Source organism: Nasonia vitripennis, chromosome 2 (assembly GCF_009193385.2).
Source record: "Nasonia vitripennis strain AsymCx chromosome 2, Nvit_psr_1.1, whole genome shotgun sequence".
Classification (NCBI taxonomy): domain Eukaryota; kingdom Metazoa; phylum Arthropoda; class Insecta; order Hymenoptera; family Pteromalidae; genus Nasonia; species Nasonia vitripennis.
This window is the reverse complement of record NC_045758.1, coordinates 2,322,537-2,342,720: the sequence shown is the minus strand read 5'-3', so window position 1 is coordinate 2,342,720 and position 20,184 is coordinate 2,322,537. Positions and strand designations below refer to the sequence as shown.

At 49.9% G+C, this 20,184-nt stretch overlaps 1 protein-coding gene across 1 annotated transcript; it reads right to left on the bottom strand.

Moving 5' to 3' along the window:
* Positions 1 to 519: 519 nt before the first annotated feature.
* LOC100115676 (polycomb group protein Pc) lies at positions 520 to 9,799 on the bottom strand. The gene is made up of 5 exons (XM_001600281.6): positions 7,566 to 9,799; positions 4,358 to 4,401; positions 4,152 to 4,275; positions 3,349 to 3,783; positions 520 to 3,267 (listed from the first exon to the last, which is right to left on the bottom strand). The coding sequence occupies exons 1-5, from the start codon at positions 7,623 to 7,625 to the stop codon at positions 2,524 to 2,526; spliced, it is 1,407 nt and encodes a 468-aa protein (XP_001600331.2). The 5' UTR covers positions 7,626 to 9,799; the 3' UTR covers positions 520 to 2,523.
* Between the last annotated feature and the right edge of the window lie 10,385 nt (positions 9,800 to 20,184).

Here is a 20,184-nt window from a genome sequence, read left to right as displayed (position 1 = left end):
AACTTATGAAGTAATTTTTCGAATTACAATTTCGTGAGGAGGTGATGGCAAATAAAAAATTGAGTTTTTCAAGTAATGATTTTATTGAAATATAAGGAATCTGTACCAGACAGAACTAAAATTACTGTTGGATTTGGTACTACCGGGGTTCACATATCGTATATGCCTGTGTTATTTTTTACGCGATTATGGTATAGGTAGATCGATCGTCTATAAGTACAGAAACAATATCGAAGGTACGCGCACAGTCTATGTCGAAAGTTTTAAACCTAAGAAAGATCATTCTCCTATATTCCATTCATTTTATTTTATTTGCATTCTTTTACTTGTTACCCTTTGCTTGTTTCTTTATCTTCAGTTATTTTCAGCTCTCGCTGCGGTGTAACATCTACAACACAAGGGATTCAAGTTTTTATGTACAATACATAACGTGATAATCTACAACATTCACAAATATCTCGCACTCGTACGTTATTTCATTCTGTCGCACGCACGCTGCATATAACTAGGTTTTTCTCGCTATTTACAAATTCATGTTTTTTTTTTTTATACAAGACACGCATTGTTTGAATTCGCTCCTTGCTCCTTCCTTTGAATTTCATTTTTCTTGCTCTTCTCTCCAATGTACACTTATTACAACATGTTCATGCACTGAAAAAAAAACACAGTCGTTTCTGCTGTAAAGTCCGGTAGTTTTAACCGTTCTGCCACCGTAACGACTGTTCAGTAAGAACAACGGTGTGCCACTGGTAGTTTTGGCGAGTCGCGACTCGTAAAATTGGTCGCTTACGCGGGACACCAGCAAAAACGACCGAACTGATTCTTTAAAACTGCTGAATTCTACGGTAATTTTGGCGAGTCTTCGTACAATGACGGATTACTGGTGCGAGTTCAGTTAAAATGGCTGTGTTTTTTTTCAGTGTGTTCGAATTCTAAAAGATTGGAGCTCTAGAAGAGCAAATCCTACTTGAGTATACAAGTTGTCCCATTTGTGATTAAATTGGTAAGGAGCGCGTTCTTTCGTGTCTTTTTACGAGTAAAAAAGTTGATATTTCAAGTTTTTTTCTTGAATTCACTAAAAATAATGGTCAGTTTATAACTCATAAACCGTTTTTCAACTGTATTTACAATATTCGTGTGTGCGAATCGGGAATTTAGGAAATCATTTCTCGAATGATTTCATGGGACATCCTGCATACACATTGATAGTTTAATTCTATAATACTAAGAATTTAAAAATCTACAAATTATCGTAACCGATTTTTAATAAATAAGCAACATATACGATTAGTTTTTTAAGGGTATGTATATTAATTATCTATATATCACGGATTTACTGGTTCTGAAAGTGCATACGAAGAAATGCACAGAATGTAGGCATTTATAAAACAATTGCGACTGAAGTAGTAGTATTCTATGCTTGGTAAGACGAACAATTTGGTCAGTAAGTTTCATTAAATCTTAATTCTGTATAGTCTCCTCGATAATAATCCGAACAGAGTGCACTCAGGACGAAAACAATCGAAATGCTGAGATATGCTCGAAGACTTACACACGGCTGTCAAAGATCGATCGATCCTAATATCGCGCCGACAATCATCTATATAGTATCAATAACAAATGCATTTCATTTCTTTATTATAATAGGTTTCAAAAAGAGCACATGAACGTCTATTACGTTTGCTTAATAGAAAAAAAGGAACTGACTGTGCATATCGATGAAAAATCATTAATTTTGCTTGCTTCACTGCACTACAAAGCAGAAAAGTAGTTATTGAACTTTCATAAAAGTTAAAAGTAAAAATGTTCTTTCGCAAACGATTAATTTTTAGGAACTTACGCAAAGAAAAAGAATCTACCGTTTGCTCATCTTAAGCGGTATAATCAATAAATACACCCAGTCAAGTTTGCATCCGATCCCTACTGACTTCTCGTACGTTAAACTGCCATTGGCAAAAGTGCGATTCACCTTAAAACTGCATATGAGAATATTGCTTCGACTGCCATTTATTTTTACGTTTTTTTTGTATTATTTCAGCGAATCTATTAACTACAAAGCGTTTTCTTAGATTTGTTTGTTTATGTGTTTACGATCGAGTCGAAAGCAGTAGTGATTTACATTATCATCTTATTTTCACTTATTATGTTACAATCATCGCAACCTTGTATTATTCACCAATCCTCCTCCGATTACTTAATAAATGACCACTTTCCACATGCGATCCGCGCAATTCGCGATTGGCGAAACGAAAGTAGAAACCCGAGACAAAAAAGAGTCGTTTTTGTTTTACCAAGCCTTGCAAAAATCGTCATAACACCCTATATGCGCCCGTGAATTTAGAAATCAGAGTGCGTGTATTTAGGTCACTTTAAACTTTGCTACTACGTAACAACGCTCTCTCCCCATCGTTCGGCAATCTGTCTACCTGCCACCCGTGCTCTTTTAGTGCGAAAATAATTTATATATACAAGCTTTGAAATATTTAAATATTACAACACGTGGCTATCTCTCTCTCGGTCATTCTATTGATAAACGTCGCTCTTGGGATCCCGCTCGCGAAAGAATCCCTTCTCAGTCTTGCACTCCCTGATGGTGACGGTCTTGAGGTTGACAGTCACGTCCGTGATGAAGACCTGATCGGCCACGGGATTGCGCGCATGCCAGTAATCGGTGCCAGGACTCGTCAGCGGCACGTAAACCGTCTCGTTAGCTTTCAACATATCCGTTTGCTGCTGCTTGATGCTCGACGACTTATTATTGTTGTTTATGTTGTTGTTATTATTCGTAATGTTGTTGTTGAGATTATTATTGTTGTTGTTATTGTTGTTGTGGCTGTGGTGGCCGTTGAGTATACCAGCGTTTAACCTGTTGTTGTTGGTGTACGAATCTGTAGGGCTGGGAGACTTGTGTCCATTTGCGTCGACGTTCACAGGGCCGTTTGGTTGCGGCTGTTGCTGCTGCAGCTTCTCCTTGTCGGGGCTCTGGCTCTTGTTGATGTGATCGGTTTGCGCGAGCTGTTGCTGCTGCTTCTTTTTGGTAGTTGGTTGTGGCTGAAGTGAAGGTTCGAGCGGAGTGTCCATCTGAGGAGATTGAGGAGCGGAAGGTGCACGCGGTAAAGAAGGCGGTGGGCCACGTGGTACGTCGGCCTCTGGCCGCTTCTTGTCCTGGATAGCCGGTGCCGGGGTAGTCGGTACAGCCGGAAGCGGCTCTTCGGGTGTGGATTTGACGCTCGAGGACGAGGGTCGCCTGCCATTCACCTTATGCGTCTGTAAACGATGAAAATTCAAGATAAGTAACGTTCTCTTAAATAATAATGTCAGCTGTTCTCAATATCGAACAAGACTTACATGATAAGTCGGTGAACTGGAGCTTCCTTTGATTTTCTTGCTGGGTGGAGGACTGCCACTGCCACTGCTGGGACTGCTCGTGGTGATGGTGACGCCGATCTTGCCGGACTCTTTGCTGAGTACCTCGGCCTTTCTCTTGGTACCCGCGGGCATTCTCCTCGGCATCAAGGGGAGTTCGAGGCTGCTGTTACTGCTCTCGGAGTCGCTGACAGCAGAGAAGTGGTCTGGTTTGGGTATCGGCGACTCGTGTCCGTCGAGCGAACTGGCGAGCGTGTCCTCGTCGACGTTCAGAGCGTCGACTGGCGAGCTGAGGCGCGTGGCTGTGACTACTGGAGCGACGGTGGTTTCCGTAGCGGATTCGTCCTGACTGTCCTCGCCCACGCGTTCATCCCCACCCGGTTCTTCTTCGACCACGAGATTCGCAAGTATCTGTTCCTGAAATTTCAAGAAATATTGCATTAGTACACGAGTCGTCGTGAAACATTCCGAGTCTAATGATGCGAAGATATTTGGCGGCTGAGTGCACCGCGATAAGGCAATAAAATATTTTGAGTCTCGACACCGGGTACCCGATATCCCCTGTGAATAATTCTTCGACAGAAGCGTGACTCTTCTCCCAGACGCTTTCTTATTTTTATTTTATATCGCGGCGCCTCTGCGTCAAATGCGACGATCGTCATTATTATTACAGCGAGTTTGAGCGTAAAACAAAGTTTTCAAACATCAGGATCGCAAAGTGCATTGCTTAAGTGGAGGATGAAAAAAGGGAGTTTTAAAAATACCGAAGGAGAAAATAAACTCACGCTGTATCTTGTGTCCCTTCGCCTTGGCCTTCTCGCTGTGACATCGCCTCCCCTTTGACTTTCCTCGTAAAGCTCTATTAACCTTACGTCGAGGATGTTTTCCTCCGGTTCCCATGTGTTGTATCTAAAAATAAAGAAAGTCTCCTTTAGTGAATTCGATCAAATTTTCAGAATTCCAAAACACATCGACGTCGATCGATACTCACTTTTTGCTCCATCCTTTCCATTTGACGTAGTATTCAACTTTGCCCTGCAACAGAAAAAGAGAGAATCGTTAGAACTCATTCGATGCAAGAATAAGAGAAATGAATTCACCGATCGCAAAGACGAGCCGTGCCAGAAGAAAAAACTGACCGCCAAAACAAACCCAGGGGGTATTAAAAAAGACAATAGTCGAAAATGAGCGCCGGGCGCAAGCGCAGAAAAAAAGGCAACCGGGCATAATTACGGTGCGCTCTTCGGGTCATCGGTCTCTCTCCCTAGCTCGTGTCAATAAACTTTTCCGGGGGCGGCCGTTACAGGGCAGCCTTGGCCGTCGTAAACACAAGAAGAATGACCCGGTTTTATAGGCGTCGGCGGAGCTTGTAAATAATCTCTCTCTCTCTCTCTCCGCGTGTCATGCCGATGCGCTGTTTTTGTCTCTCGTTATATGACGCTGACTCCGAAGAGAGAGAGAGAGAGAGAGAGAGAGAGAGAGAGAGAGAGAGAGAGAGAGAGAGTGAGAGAGGGTAATTAGAGTGAGGGCCTACCGCTGTTACTGTCCCGTTTATGGAGTGATTATGGACTGCGGTTTTTCGATTTTTATTTCCTTTTACGATACAACGTGAATTTACGGCTTTGTATATCATCCGAGTAGCTGCGATTGTCTAGCGTTTGCTTTTCATGTGAATATTCGCGAGTTTATTTATGCATCTACCCGTTCGAGTTACATAAAGTTTCGCGATTTTCGCCAAACTCGGTAACCGCGCGCGTGCGCTCAGTCTTGCGTGAATATATGTGTATAGTCGCCGGAGAACCGCTTACACTCGGTCGAACACCACGCGCACACACACACACACACACTGTACACCGTCGACCCTAATCCCCGAAACAGGACACCGGTGGCCCATCTTCGAGCCGGCACAAAAAGAGAACGAGTTTTCGGAGCGCGTACACGGCAACGGCCAGTGTCAACCGCGGACGGAATCGTCGAACGACGTGTGCGTGTCGAGTCGCATGCGGCGGCGACACGGTCAATAAAACGGACGCTCTCGCGTAGAATAGCTCTGGACGCTGTCCAACAGTTTTGTAAGTGAAAACGTTGCTACTCTCGGCGGGCGGATTCGATAAGGAGAGATACTTGCGGGATGGAAGTTTTCGATTGCAGTTTCGGAGGGAATTTCGCTTCGTTTGCAAAAGTAGGTCGCTCTCGCAGCTTATATTGGCGAGAAAGATCGCATCCTAATGGCCACCGCGATATTTTCGAGCGCAACAACGGCGCCGAAGAAAAGTTTCTTCCGCAGAGTCCCGAGACGTCGTAAAACGAGAGTGAGAGAGAAGCCGAGAGGATTAGTTGGAAAGTTCTCTCGGCGGAAGAAATGACTGCTAATAAGCCCGATGACCGCAGTCGAGCTGCATCGCGGCCGGCTTCCAGGTGAAACCTTTTAACGGCTTTGAGAGCAATGACTCTGAAAATTTTCTCTCCTCGGCCCGGCTGCATGAATACATGAATCCGTAAGCCGCATAATCTTCGAGCGTATAATCGCCGATGATGCGTGTGCGCGCACGTTGTTGGCGTTTGAGAGAACGAAAAATTCGACTGCTCCGAAAACGCAGAGGTTTCGAGAACACGTGCACCGGGGGCTCGACCTCATCAATCACGCAGCCGAGAGAGAGAGAGAGAGAGAGAGAGAGAGAGAGAGAGAGAGAGAGAGTACTTTCAAAACAAAGCGAAACCGGAACATTCCTTGCTCTCTTTCTCTCCTTGAAAGTCTTTCTCCCTCGCTCCGAAAAACAACAAACCGCCCGCGTACGACGACCCTGAGAGAGAAAACCGGCGGCAGTGCGTTATGACCCCCAGGGAAATATCTCTCGCTCTTCCGATCCCTTATTTCGCGGAACCGAAAAAAGAGGAGGTCGCACGAGAAACCTTACGCCGTTACGCGCGCACACACACACACACACACACACACCCGTCCTCTCTTCCTTTCATTCTTTCCTCCGCGCGTAGTAGCGCTCGGTTTTTTGTGGATCGTCGCAGCGGCAGGTTTCCCACCTCTGTAACGCCTCTTTCGCGCGGATCGTGTTCGGGTTTATCAATGAACGCTTGAGAAACTACGCGTCAACGTGTACAGCTAGGGGTTCATTCGAATTCGGATTTAACGTGCAACTGCGGGATGCACCCACGAGATAGAGCTGACAATTCGCTGAGGAATCGCGGAGAAAAGCGAGGTTTACCCGTTACTTTTTATTACGGAGTAGAGAGAGAGAGAGAGAGAGAGAGAGAGAGAGAGAGAAAGAGAGAGAGAGACCGCTACAGATTTCCATCTCTCCGCGCGGACGGAGGCATGGAAATGGAGTTGCTCGTGGAGCAAAGTTTTTCTTTAAAAATTCAAGGCCTTATCAGAATTAGCATTTAAAACCATCACCCAACTTCATCACAAACGACTCCGGATAAACGAAGTTGAAAACGATCATATCTCTCGCGCGGAGTGCAATCAACGGCTAAACTATTGTCTCGTTAAGATATTCTCATTTTCGAAAAAGCCCGCACGAGAGAGCTCGCCCCTCGCTACAGCTCACACAGAAAGAGAATCCGCTGAAAAAAAAGCATCGGAGCTGAGAGAACAGGCATGCATTTTTTCCCTCGCATCTCCCCTCGCGGCGTTCGATCCGCGCGCGCGCGCGCGCACAAAAAGCAGCAGCGAGAGAGGAGCGAGAAAAGGGGGCCAAAAGTGAGCCGCCGACTCTAGCCAGCTATATACGAGTTCCGCGCTAACTGCGCTAACAGTACCGCGTCCGTTGATACACTTAACGAGCGCAGCAGACGGAGGGAGCGAGAGAGAGAGAGAGAGAGAAAGAGACGTACACCCATCTCACTCCCACTCGCAGCTCGAGAGTCGCTCGTAGGAGGGGCGAAGAAGGAAGGGGGCGGTAATAGAATTTCTCGCGGCAAGACTGCATCAGATACAGCGTGCGCGTGCGGAAGAAGAAGACGGAGTTAAAAAAGGGGGAGCGCGAGGGGAGGCGCATGCGCAGGCCCTGGGACGAGGACGGGCGGCCTATCAGGTGGCGCCGCCGCGCGGCGAGTCCCGGCACTAGCCCGTCCGGTCGCGATCATTCTCTCGCTGCGTCTCATAGGCGCAGCAGCTGCATCGCACATACAGAACACACATAGAGAGAGAGACGTGCACAAACACAGCGAGAGACACTTACCCGCTTCTCGCGTTTCTTCGTGATCCTCTCGGCGGCGTAGACCCTGTCGCCGAGATCCATGCTGCCGGCGTTGCTCGAGGCGTTGCTCGACGCGCTGGCAGTAGTTGCACTGGCCGAGGCCGCTGTCTCCTTCTGGCCGGAGGACTTGCCGCCTCCGCTGAATAGCTTAGCGATAATGCGCCGCTTGATTTGATTTATGGCGGTGGCGCCCGTGGTGGCGGCTTGCGCTGCTGTTGCGCCACCGTTGCCGCTCGTCTGCTGCTGGAGCTGCTCGGTCAGCAGTTGGACCGACTCCTCGCAGGCGCGCTTGACTTTGATCCTCTCCGAGGAGCGGTGGGCAAAGTCCAAGTCGTCGTAGATGCTGCCGCTGCTGTTGCTGGTTGACGACAGCGACGAGGGCTGCGCTCGCTGTTGCCCTGCACTGCTGCTAACGCTGCTTCGCTTTAGCGAAATCGTCGTTGCGGACTGGGACAGTGGGGGCTCGAAACTCGCCGGAGACACGCAGCGTGCGCGGCTGGGGCGATGAGGTTTCGAAGCACACACCAGTTGGGGAACGGGTCGACGAATCAATTAGCTACTACTGGCTCGGGACAGTAGTAGGAGCTCGCTCTCGCCTCTGCCACTCGCGCGAGTCGCACTAGGCACCTGTCACACTCTCGGCGCACGAAACACCAAAACAGCGCACCGACACACAGCACGAGGTCGGCACCGCTACTCCGACCGGACGTTTTCCGGCGGGTTAGTAGCGCGCTGCTCCTGCTGCTGCTGCTGCTGCTGCTGCTGCTGCTGCTGCTCACCGGCTGCTACTTTGCTCGTCGGCTGCTCACAGCAACTCATTGGCACTGCACACACTATTTCACGAGAACCGGCGTTTTTCCTGTCATCGATCCACGAGCGGCACACCGGAGTCACTGCACTGGAGAGAAAACAGCTTTCTCTCTCACTCGCGCAGAATCGAATTCTCACTCGTCCGTCTCTCTCTCTCTCTCTCTTTCTCACACACTGTATATATCGTCGGCTCACTGCTGCAGGCGAATCCCCCTCGACTCGTAAACACCAAACATGGCCGTCGCGCGCAGTGTGATGTACTGCGCTCTCTCACTCCCTCTAATGCTCCAAAAGATCCAGGCAAGCGCCGAGCGCGCGCGCCGCGGAGCAGACACACTTTTTCAGGGCACTCCCGGAGACTTTGAGGTTATGACACGGCGGTGGTAGTAGCGGAGATCGTTACGAGCACAGTTCGCTTTCTCTCTCTCTCTCTCGCTCGCTCGAGAGCGCGCGCGCGCGCGAGTGTGTGTGTGTGTGTGTATACGATGATTTCGGAGCGGCGGCTCCTGCACACTGTGTGTCAAAAACACGCTACGACGTCCGTCACATTCTCCGGTTCGAGGCCGACTGAAGGCGCGCGCGCGCGCCGAGCAGCGCTGCCGCTGCCTCCCCACCACGATCGCGCTATCTCGCTCGCACTCGCGGCGAGCTATACGTGGGCGCCCCTCGATCGCGCTCCCCTTGGACTCGTCCGACCCGTACGTGGGGTCGGCGCGGTGGGAGAAGCCTGCGCCGGGAAGGGGCCGCGGCTCGTACTGCAGCGCCGTCCTCGGCGTCCACGGTAAACAGCTGTTCGGCTGTATTGTCCCGTGCGTGTGCTAACAGCGCACTGGTGTGCGTACGGCGAGACGAGAGATAGCGCGGCGTTGCCAAGTCTCCTCGGCTCGATCGTGTCGATACGCGGCTGCTTCTCTTCCGCGCACCTCTGCCTCTCCGTCCGGCGCTGATGCTCCGACTTCTTGTTTACCGGCTGCACAGAGCCCTGGCCGTGTCCACACACCGTCGCACACCCACAGAAACACACAGAAACACAGTCCGTCGCTCGGCAGCGGTGCTGCGGGGCTGCTTTCGGGGACGCAGAGACGTGGCAACGTCGCGCGACTCGTCGCTCCGTAACTCTCTCGCTGCACCAACACACGGACTCGGCTCCTCGCTTCCACAACACAGACACACACACACACAGACACGGCGCTTAATCGCGTTACACGCAAGCTGGAGATGCGGAAAAAGAGCGGAGCGCGGGGTTGCCGCTTCTCTCCTCCGCGTTCGATCAAAACTCCCGATGGCTCAATGTGCAACGCCGCGCGTGGAGCTCCGAAACGAGAGTGTGTGTCCTGAGTGCCGTAGCCGTAGCCGTAGCCGCTGCTGCTGCTGCTGCTGCTGCTGCGTCGACACACCGCGGAGAAAGAACGTAGCCGCCGCCGTCCTTCGGCGCGCGAGTGTATGCTTGAATAAAAAGCGCGAGCTCGCTGCCGGCGGCCGATTGGCCGGGAGCCGGCGCGCGCCTCGGGATTGCTGGCTCGGCCGGCTCGGGGACCAATGGGAGCGGAGGCACTGCCCACGCGGCTACCCCCACCCCGGACCGGCTGGGCGGGGCTTGGGAGGCGAATCGCCGGCAGAGCAAAGGCCGACCTCGGCCCCGCGATTTCTCGTCGACGCCGAGCGTGTGTGTGTGTGTGTGTGTGTGTCTGTGTATGAGCGCGCGCGCGCGTGCGTTTGTGAACGAGTGTAGGTACGCGCGGCTGCTACCGGACTCGCGGCGCGTGTATGTATGCTCACTCTTATTCCCCACCCGAGAGAGCCGCTTTTTCTCTTTATGCTCTCGCGCTCGCTTTGTGCGCGGTGCCCGTCTCTTTCGCTCCCGGCGGCGGCGTTCTCCGCAGTTACGTTACATAGCTCCTCTCTCTCTCTCTCTCTCTCTCTCTGCCAATGTGTGCATATATGCATGTGTGTGGGCACATACAGCGAGATGCGAACGCGCGGCGCAACCAGCGACGCGTACACGGCGGCCGAACACATCGAGCGGCTCGTATGCGTGTGTAGGTGAACGTCGGCGCGACGATATTCGCGGAGGGGAGGCGAAGGTGGGAGGGAAGGGCGCCGACGCTCCTCTCTCTCTCTCTCTCTCTTTCCGTGTATAAATGTGCCGGCGCTCGCTATCCCTCGAGAATGTCTCGGTGTGCGCGGTCCGCCGTTCGTACCTATACCTATGTATACGCTTACCGGCGGCAACGGGTTGGAAGAGCGCTCGCGGTCCTCTTTTTCTCTCTCTCTCTCTCTCTCTCTCTCTCTCTCTCTCTCTCTCTCTCTCTCTCGACTCTTGCGAGCAGCAGCAGAAGCAGCGAGTCGGTATTGAAATATCCGAGCGGTCGTTGGCGCTTTACGCGCGCGCCTCCGAGTCTTGGGCCTTTTTTTACAAGACGTGAGAGAGATGGAGAGCTTTTATCGCTCGGGGTTTTAGTGGAGAGAGGAACCCTTCTTTCAGCAGCTTTTATTGGCCGATGAAGTGCGCGGAGGGAGAGAGGAAGGAAACGATGTTTCGATGCTGTTTTTTATGGCGTTGGTTGCGAGGGTTTTCTTGGAGCTGAGTCGCGGGGTATTTGGGATGAGTTGGCTGATTAGTCGAGCGTTATTCATGGTTTTTGCGATGGGAAGGTTGGCGCGGATGCCCGTGAATCGATTACACTTTGTACCGAAAATTTGAGTTTTCTCTCAAAGATTTTCATAACAGAAGCTTGAAACTTGGTCAAATGGTTAACTGGACCCATCATCTCGATCATCGGATTCCTATTTTGCCCAAAAAAACAACTTCACGCTGCGAAAAACTTGAAAAATAAGCCAGAAATCAAAGAAAGCGTCTTGGACTCTGAAATAATGAAACGAGTCACGAGGAAAACTGCAAATCGGGGTCGAACTGGGATGACTAACGATAAATTGTGTCTTGTACACGATTGTTCGAATACCGAGTCAACTGAAAATCAGCGACAAATTCACCTGCAAGCTTCGAATATTACGAAAGTGCGATGATTCCGAGAACAGCCACAAAGCTCCCGCGCGACAGATCATCGTCGGAAAAACATAGAAAAAACGTATTCCTGATTGAAATATTTCGATGATGGCCCTTACTCAAGATTCTCATACATAACCTGTGATCGTATCGTTATCCCTTTGCAATATTTCGGCAAACAAACCTAAATAACCAATGAAAAACTCTAGCTATCCCGCCGATTTCTATTTCCGCCTAAAAATCCACTTTGTACCGAAGCGCAACTTTCGCCAATCTCCAAAAAATCACATTAATCCTCCATCAGGCCATCGTCAATCTGCACTCTCCATTCCCGCAGTCGCATGCGCGCATGACGTCGGCATTTTCGTCGACATCAACCGTTCTCGCAACGGTATATATAAAAATACCGCATCGAGCATAGCCGCCACGACATCCTCGAGGAATACCAATCGCAGCCCTCATTTTCTTCTCTCATCGTCACTGCGTAGCTTCTATATATAAATTACTTTCGTAGTCGGCAATAAAATCCCGACGCGCAGTTGCTCTGAGCGATGTCGACAAACAAGTCGCGATCTCTTCTCGGAAACTGATCGTTGTTGTCGCTGTTTTCCAGAGCGGCGATCTATGATTCCACCGAAGAGAAAAATAAATAGTCTTCTCGAATTATACTAACGTGGGCTGGATGGATTTGAGAATATGCAATGTAGAAAATGGCCGTTTCTTTCTCGGGCGTGGGTGTTTTTGCGTCAGAGCTATGTAGATTGTGGGTGACTGCGTCCGGGGAATTTTGCGGTGGTTACGCGCAACAAACATCTGGGAGTGACATGTTGGAATTCATGGGTTTTTCGGTAGATATTGCACGATTGTCGGCAATAAACATCGCGCTCAGCTGCGATTTGATTCTATCAGTGGGAGAAACGTATATAGAAACAGCCCCACTCCCCCGCGAATTTTTCATCCGAGATTCATCACGCGTAACACGCTGCTATTACATGATTCAACGCGCAGCGCTTCATAACTTTATCAGTAGCCTGCAAATTATATACATCCGCAGAGAGCAGAGCGCGCGTCTCTCTCTCTCTCTCTCTCTCTCTCTCTTAAAATATGTAAAATCCTTGTAACAGATAAGCGATTGTTAATGAAACTCGTCTCGCTTACGCTTAATACACGTCGCTCATAACACACGCAAACGTGCACACTCGCCTCTCTCTCTCTCTCTCTCTCTCTCTATACTCTCGTGCGCGCATGAATCATCCAAACAAAAGCCGTGATTCACGAGTAGGCCGGCGTAAATTAAAGCCGCGCGCGAGAAATGGTTGCGATAATTTTCATTTCTTTGAGCGTAAATCGCTCGGGAGAGACGTGTTTTAATTACTCATAATACGCGCGCGACAAGACCCAGATATGCAAATTCCTCGCGAGCACGTGCGTATGGCCGCGCGCCATTGTTCCACATGCTTAATGATCTCGAAGTAGCTGTGTGCCTGTCGTGGATAAAAAACGTTCGTTTTTACAGTTCCAAGGAGTAGATGCAGGAAAATAGTGTCGCGTGCGTTGGGTGTACATATACGGCATACTTATTCGAGGTGATCGATGTACGGTGTATATAAGTCAATTTGTCGCATTAAGCGAATTCCGAACGTCGAGTCTGCGCCAGATCGAGAAAATTATACATTACAAAAATCCTGCGTTTCTGCGCCTCGTTTTTTGTGCTCGAGATATTGATCGCCGATACTGGAAACATAACGCGCGTATACCGGAATCGCGTCGAGTGCAGCTATTAGAAAGTAGAAATATTTATTTTACAGGATTCCAATTACAAAATATTCCATTTTCAAAAAAACTACTTTAAATGCGTCTGCGAACGCGCCAACCGCGCGTGTACACATAGACAGAATTAATTTCACACATCGGTAAACATACAATACACGCAAACGCATTTTCCGTGGCTGTGCGCTGAAAATAAGAGACGCGAGGAATTGGCTTTTGAGTTTTGTTGGGCCGCGAGGATTCGCGAGCGATTATCTCAAAATAGCAGTAGAGGCATATCGGCTGGTTTGGTAGTCGGAATCGTCACGCAACAATGCACACGATGACCTCGAACTTAGAGGCGCGACTATTATGCGCCTCTGTTGAGCTCTGTTCCTCGTGCGCTGAGTGGTTATGTGTGTTATTCTTTTGGAGGACGTGACATCAGTCTTGCTCGTAGGACGCTTGGAAGGCGATTTATTTTTCGTGGAACTTTTCGTGAAAATAAACGGAAGACGTGAGGTACGATGTTCCACAGTAGAGGTTTTTTTTTTAAATTAACGAGTCGATGTAACAAATCGGAATGTTTATCGCCAACGTAATCTCGCTCAAGCGTTCGTTGACGTCGACATCTCAATTACATTGTCTAAAGATCATTGATGAACGATAAAACGACTATTGTTCATTGAGATCTTTCATTTCGGAGCAGCCGGGATAACTCACAACTCTCCGTTTTCAGGGTGTTTTTTAACCACTCAATCGGTATCCACATTTAACAAATGCACGAGTTGTCAGTGCATAGCATAACAATAGCGGAGCTGCTCATAAATGTTAATATATTAGCACACGCGTCACGAAACTAAGAGCTGATGCAACATTTCGAACGCTTGACTATTGTCGCCATGTTTCCTTTGTCTAAACTGTATATTAAGGTTTTGTTTCAGTGCATACACAAAGTGGAACTACGCGGAAATAGAGTAGAATCACTGCTTCTTGCAAATTCTAGTTTCTTATTGCTTTGATTTCGGAGCAACAGCGAGTCGGAGTAGACAGTGGCGGTCTCCGTGCGAATTCCTCTAGAATAATGGATTTTCACGATCAGGAATTTATTATGGTTGCTAAAAAGTTTACCCTTTGAAGCTAGCTAATGTTGCGGTTTCTTCCAACAATGTTTATAGCGTGTCGCTGCAATATTATTAACAAAAGGAGTAGAGACCAGGCGTCGGGGTTTATCGTTCTCTTTTGAGAACGTCCGCGATTCAACGTATCTTCCAGCTGTTTTTCACCAGTTTGTTATCGTTTCCTTGTCGCCGAACCAACGTTAAGAGCTTCCGAGACAACTCAGCGAGTTAAATCATGGCGTCTTACATCGATCCTACTGCTCACGCGGCAAAAATCGCCGATCGCGCAGCCGATCAGTATCCGCAAGATTACTCCTGCTGATCAGGCCCCGAATATCAACGTTGTCCTCTGCAAAATCGTGCAAAACGATCGCTCAACCATCTCTTCTACCCAGTGCCACTTATCGATCATCCGAATTTCCGTCCGTTTTCCCGAAATCTCGCGTCGTTCCCCGAAAAATCCTCGATATCAGCCCATATCCTCACGCTCCGATAGACTTCTCGAAAAAACCTCTTCTTCTCAACCCCGCGACCTCACGCCTCTCTTCCCTCTCACCACCCGAAAATCACGCCTCCCACAATCAAGCCCCCTCGCACACACACACACACACACACACACACACACACAGAGTCATTTGTCCCCCCCCCCGTAGCCGCATCTGCATCGGAGCATCATCGCGGCGTAGCGGATCGAAAGGGACACCATTATCCCCTCGGCAGAGCTCCTGCATCGCGCACCCATGATCGAAATATGCGCATTGCACAGCGGCGGCAATACCGCGCCACGGCGGCTCTTTCTTTCTCTCGCTCGCGGCCGATTCAAAGTTCCCTCGCGCCGCGCGCACGCAGCGCGTCGTCTCTCTCTCTCTCTCTCTCTCTCTCTCTCTCTCTCTCTCTCCAGCAGCAGCGTCCATCGCTCGGCGGGACATATGGCAACGTTGTGAGAGCAGGGCGTGGCGCGCCAGCGTTCTTCTCTCTCTCGCTCTCGCTCTGCATGCCCAGGCTGTATACCTATAGCGCGCATACTGTATATCTGTTATAATTCTCGCTCTCTCTCTCTCTCTCCTCGAGTCTGGCGGCAGCGCAGCTCTTTTCTCTTTTCGGCTCTCTCGCTTCGCTCGCGTGTATATATAGGTATACACAGCCGGGTCTTTGTCTCGCTGCCGATGGGTAAAAGCGCGACGCTTTGTTCGCCACGAGCGCCCGCGAGAGCCCAGAGAGACTTGAGCTCGTGGTGCGCTAGAGTTTTCCCGAAGTTTCGGGCGAGAGACACTTTTCCCGACACGCCCTTTCGCTCGTTGAGTCGAAGAGAGAGAGAGGAACCCGGCTATCGAGGAGGCTTCGGGCTTTTATGAGGGACGGGGCCGAGATATAGTTTATTGCTGGCTGATGGAAAATGGACGTTTCGAGGGGATTCTCGGGATAATTCGTCGACCGCAAAGTCGCGACGTTTAGGAGATCGCTCCGTTTTTTCCCGTTTACGGCTGAGCTATCGGGAATTTTAATGTTTACGCTCGAGGGATTCGGAGTCTGTACTTCGGAGTAATGGATTTTGGGATTCAAAGTTGGAAAATTCGCTGCGAATTCGTTTAAAACCGCCGTTCTAGCTGCGAGCAACCGGTTCAGCTCGCTCCGGAATCCGTGCGAAAAATCGCTGTTTCTGCTACTTGATAGCGGAAAAGGGTCAGGCTGACGCGAAAAACCGTTGCTCGATGAGTTTCTCTACCTTATGAGCAGTGAATTTCACCCGTAGGTCAATTATTACTAGCGTAATTCACGAAACTCGCGTCGAAAGTCGTGGCCGCGTCTCCACCTTCAGCGTCCATGCCAGTTTTTCCAAGCGATTTAACGCTTTTCTAACCCGATTCGCAGCTCAACGTTCCTCCATCCGCGTAACCCACCTCGTCCCGAGTCTCGATTCTCAAAAATCACCCAAAAATCCACGGAAAAACGAGCCAAACTTTACACGCAGTAATCCGATCGAAACATCCACCAAAAGCGCTATCGTGCGATATCTTCTATAGCTCCGCGGCAGAAAGAGCGAGATAACGCTCGCGTCGAATGATGGTTACGCAAGCGCGCGTAATTATAGCAGCTGCGAAAAAGGCAGCCAGCAGCGGTTCTGTACAGACGACGTCGCTAAGCATTTCGTCGCGCGGCAAACGTAAAAACCACCGGCAGCGCGCGCGATAACGCGCTATGTGCTCTTCGGACGCTATAAATAAACTCGCGCACACGCACACATGCGTCGTGCATCGAGCCTTTACGTAAGAGCCGTCCTCGCTCGCTTCTCTCTCTCTCTCTCTCTCTCTCTCTCTCTCTCGCGGCTCTGCTCTTTTTCGAGCATACGACGATTTCGCATCGACGGCGGAAGACGGATTCGACGTCTGCGCAGCTCACGTTAACGATGATCGTTTAACCAAAAGCTCTTTTTCGCAGTCGAAACGGCGGTATAGGCAGCCAGACGGCTCGAGTTTTCTGCAACGCAGTTACATAAGTAAACGCCGCCGCTGGCACGCGAGAGAACAGCAGTAGCCGCGAGGCCGCGTGGCGCGCCTGCGCGCTGAGCGCCGAGTTTTCGACTCGATCTTGGCGAAAACGAGCTCGTTGGATCTCGCGATCGGTGACAGCTAGAGCGATGCGGTTTTTTCTGGCTGAAAGAGGAGCTTTTGTCATGGAGAACGATGCCGGTCTCGAGTTCGTGGGTTCGGCGGTTCCGGAAATACGCGAGGTTTTTGGTTAGCCGGTTTGAGACTTTGGAGGGGGATTGCGGCGCCGTTCGAGGGACGAAGATGGTGGGTTTTCGGAATCGGGGTCGGGATTGGCTGTGGGATCGACTGGACCTATGGGATTTTTGGTTTTTTCGGGGTTTCGAGACCGTTTGTTTACCAACAGCCTCTCGATGTTGTCGCTCGCGAGCCGAGGCTATTCTTGAGGCGAGAAGCTTTGTTTATTGATGCGGATTCTATTTTTGATGCGGTATACGCTGGCAAGGGAGAGGAATGAAAACGACGATGAAGCATTGATACAGAAACGCGACGACGCGAGGCTTTATTTGCGGCGCATCGATTCGAACGTTTATAACTTTTCATTAACGTACCTCGCGCGATATGTAAGTGCTGGTGTCGATGTGCATTTGAAATCATTCCATATCGAGAAGCTTCCCTCAAATGGATGGACTCGAATCGCGAACATTTCATACCCACAACGCAGACTAATCGCAGCTTTCGAGCTATAACGAAGCGGCCGCTCCGCAAAATGGCATCGTTGTTAAAAACCTGAAGAAATCCCGAAGACTCCCGCGAATATAAATCAAGGCCTGTATATACTCTCGCTCGCGATATCTCTATAACGAGCTACGCGGAATTTATTTGCTAAACCGACTGTACCCGCAGCATACAGCACAATACCTCGCGCTAGTCCGCTTGCGATCTGCGAGCAGGGAAATAAACGAGCCGCTCGCAACCTACCACCGCGGCTATCCTTCTACTTTGCTCCTGCCCACGGCTTCCCAGCCGGCGAGTCTAGAGAGAAAGAGAGAATTGCGGCGGAGGATGCGATTATTCTTCTTCTTCTTCTTCTTCTTCTTCTCTCTCCCTACGTGCACTTTTTTCGCGGTCTTTAGGTCTTTTTCTCTCTTTGTTTTCTGCACCTCCGCTTCTCGCTGCCGCCGCTGCACTCGTCCTTTTTCTTTCTCCGCTGCTTCGCCGGCATCAGCAGCCTCGTGGGGATGAGAGCTATGAGTGTGTGTGTGTGTGTGTGTGTGTGTGTGCGGTTGCAGTCGCGCTTATAAGCATTGTGCAGCAGCAGTCGAGGAGAAGAGCCAGAGATTTATACACGCGCGGAGATGAGGCGGTCGATCTGACTTTTTTTCTTCGCGAGTATAGGATTAGAATTAATAGTATAAGAAGAGGATCGCGGAATCTCGGCAGAAGCCGCTCGGAATTCCAAGCTTTCAGCTGATGTAGTAGTAAAAAAGAGGCTGCGTTGCGGTATCGGCTGTATACACTCTCTGGCGCTCGTTACATTCTCGCGGTCGACCGCCGCGGCGTTAGATGCCTGATAGCCGGCGTATCCGCGGATCTCCGGGCACGACTGGACTTTATTGTATACATATCGAGAGGCTGCTCTGCTAATTATTTTGAAAAGCCACTTTTTGCCAGCAGCGGCAAACTTTTGACGCGGCTGTAAAGCGTGTCGCTTTTTGCACTGCTGCTCCGCTTGGCAAGTCTTATATACGCGCCGGGAGAGTCGAGAAAGGCCGAGACTTTTGGAAATAAATTCTACTGCGCGACAGACGACCGGTTCTTACCCTGATGTGCTGTACACTACTTGCACGATGTTCGATTGGCTTCGCGAGTAGTCCCGAGGGATGGACGTGTGTACTGTGCGATTATTAATGCATTCGCCGCGCGTAAAAATAGAGTATGCGGTGTAGAGTAACGTGATTTCACCTGAAAGTTTAAAACGGGTATAATGCAAAAGCGAAGCCGGTTTATAACTTTCGCATGAATCTTTAAGAATATACACACACACACACACTCGCCGACTGTAATAGCCGGGTTCTATTTATAAAAAAATATTAAGTTTCCGCGCCGCGGCTAAATAATTCAGCCGCGCTTTTAGCGGCTCGCGGAATCGATTTTACATTATTAATAACCGCAGTTTAAGCACACAAGAACTTTTGCTAAACTGTCTATACATTAAACTCTTCTTTGAAAAACCCTCTCATCCCAACGAGCAATCATCCTCCGGCGGGTCGATCGTCGCCACCGCGTCACATACAGACAACAATCAAAGGTAAAAAAGCATCAGCGGCTATTCGCGCGAGCCGATAGGACGGTCAATTATTAATTCAGCGCGAGCGCGCATGCACGCTCGATACACACGCTATACGCGCGGGCTAACTCAACCTAACCCGAGCGCGCAGTCGTTCTCTCTCTCTCTCTCTCTCTCTCTCTCTCTCTCTCTCTCTCTCTCTCTCTCTCTCTCTCTCTCTCGTGCATTATGCACCGCAGGTAGCGCGTGAATATGAGCGCGCGACTCCGCGATGTTTATGGCTCGCGTGAGTGTGCGCGTTATCGAGCGGCTGTTATCGCTCGCGCCTTATACGGCCGAGGCTTTTGTGCATTAGGCGCAGCCGCGCTGCGCGGATGCGAGGATTGAAAGGACACAGTCGATGCGCACTTTGCTGCCGCTGTGGATTATTCACTGCCGCGGAAATTGATTTCGCTCGTGCGTCTGCAGAGGGGAGGGAACGAATGACGATGTCCTGTCGATGAAGTTCGATGACGAGTGCGTGTGTGGGTGAGGGTGAAAGAAACGCGCCGAGAGCTGTCATTAGAGGGGCTTTAAAGTTTGATTGGTCGCAGGGAGGGGGGGGGGGATCGGTTTGTTTTTCCAGGTGTAATTAGCTAGATGCGAGTTTGTTTTACGTTTCGATGGGGAGTTCTCATAGGGGTATGAATTCACTTTTCTGCTGCGTAGGTGCAGCGGTGCTTCGCGCTCGATTATTAATCGAGAGTGGCATTCGATTTAAGCTCGGGAGAATCTAGCTCTTAATGCCAGCGATCGTCGGGCTCGTGAATGTTCATTATCGAGTAGACGTCGGGAAGACGACTGACTTTGGCGTTTTATCAGCTCTCGCGATGACAAACAAACAATGTCGAGCATGCAAGTGGGAGAAAAGCCGCAGAGAGCCTCTCCACTATACGCGCAGGCTCGCTCGTAAAACGCACGAAAAATCATCTCATCTCCTTCCTTCCTTTCTTTCTCTCTGTCCCTCTCTTTCTCCCCGAGGAGCAAAGTCGTCCGAGCAACAGCCGCCGCGTGCGGGGCCCGCTCGTTCAGGTTTTCGGGCTTACAATTACGTATACGAGAAACGAAGGAAGGTTCGGGAATGCTCTCCCGGCCG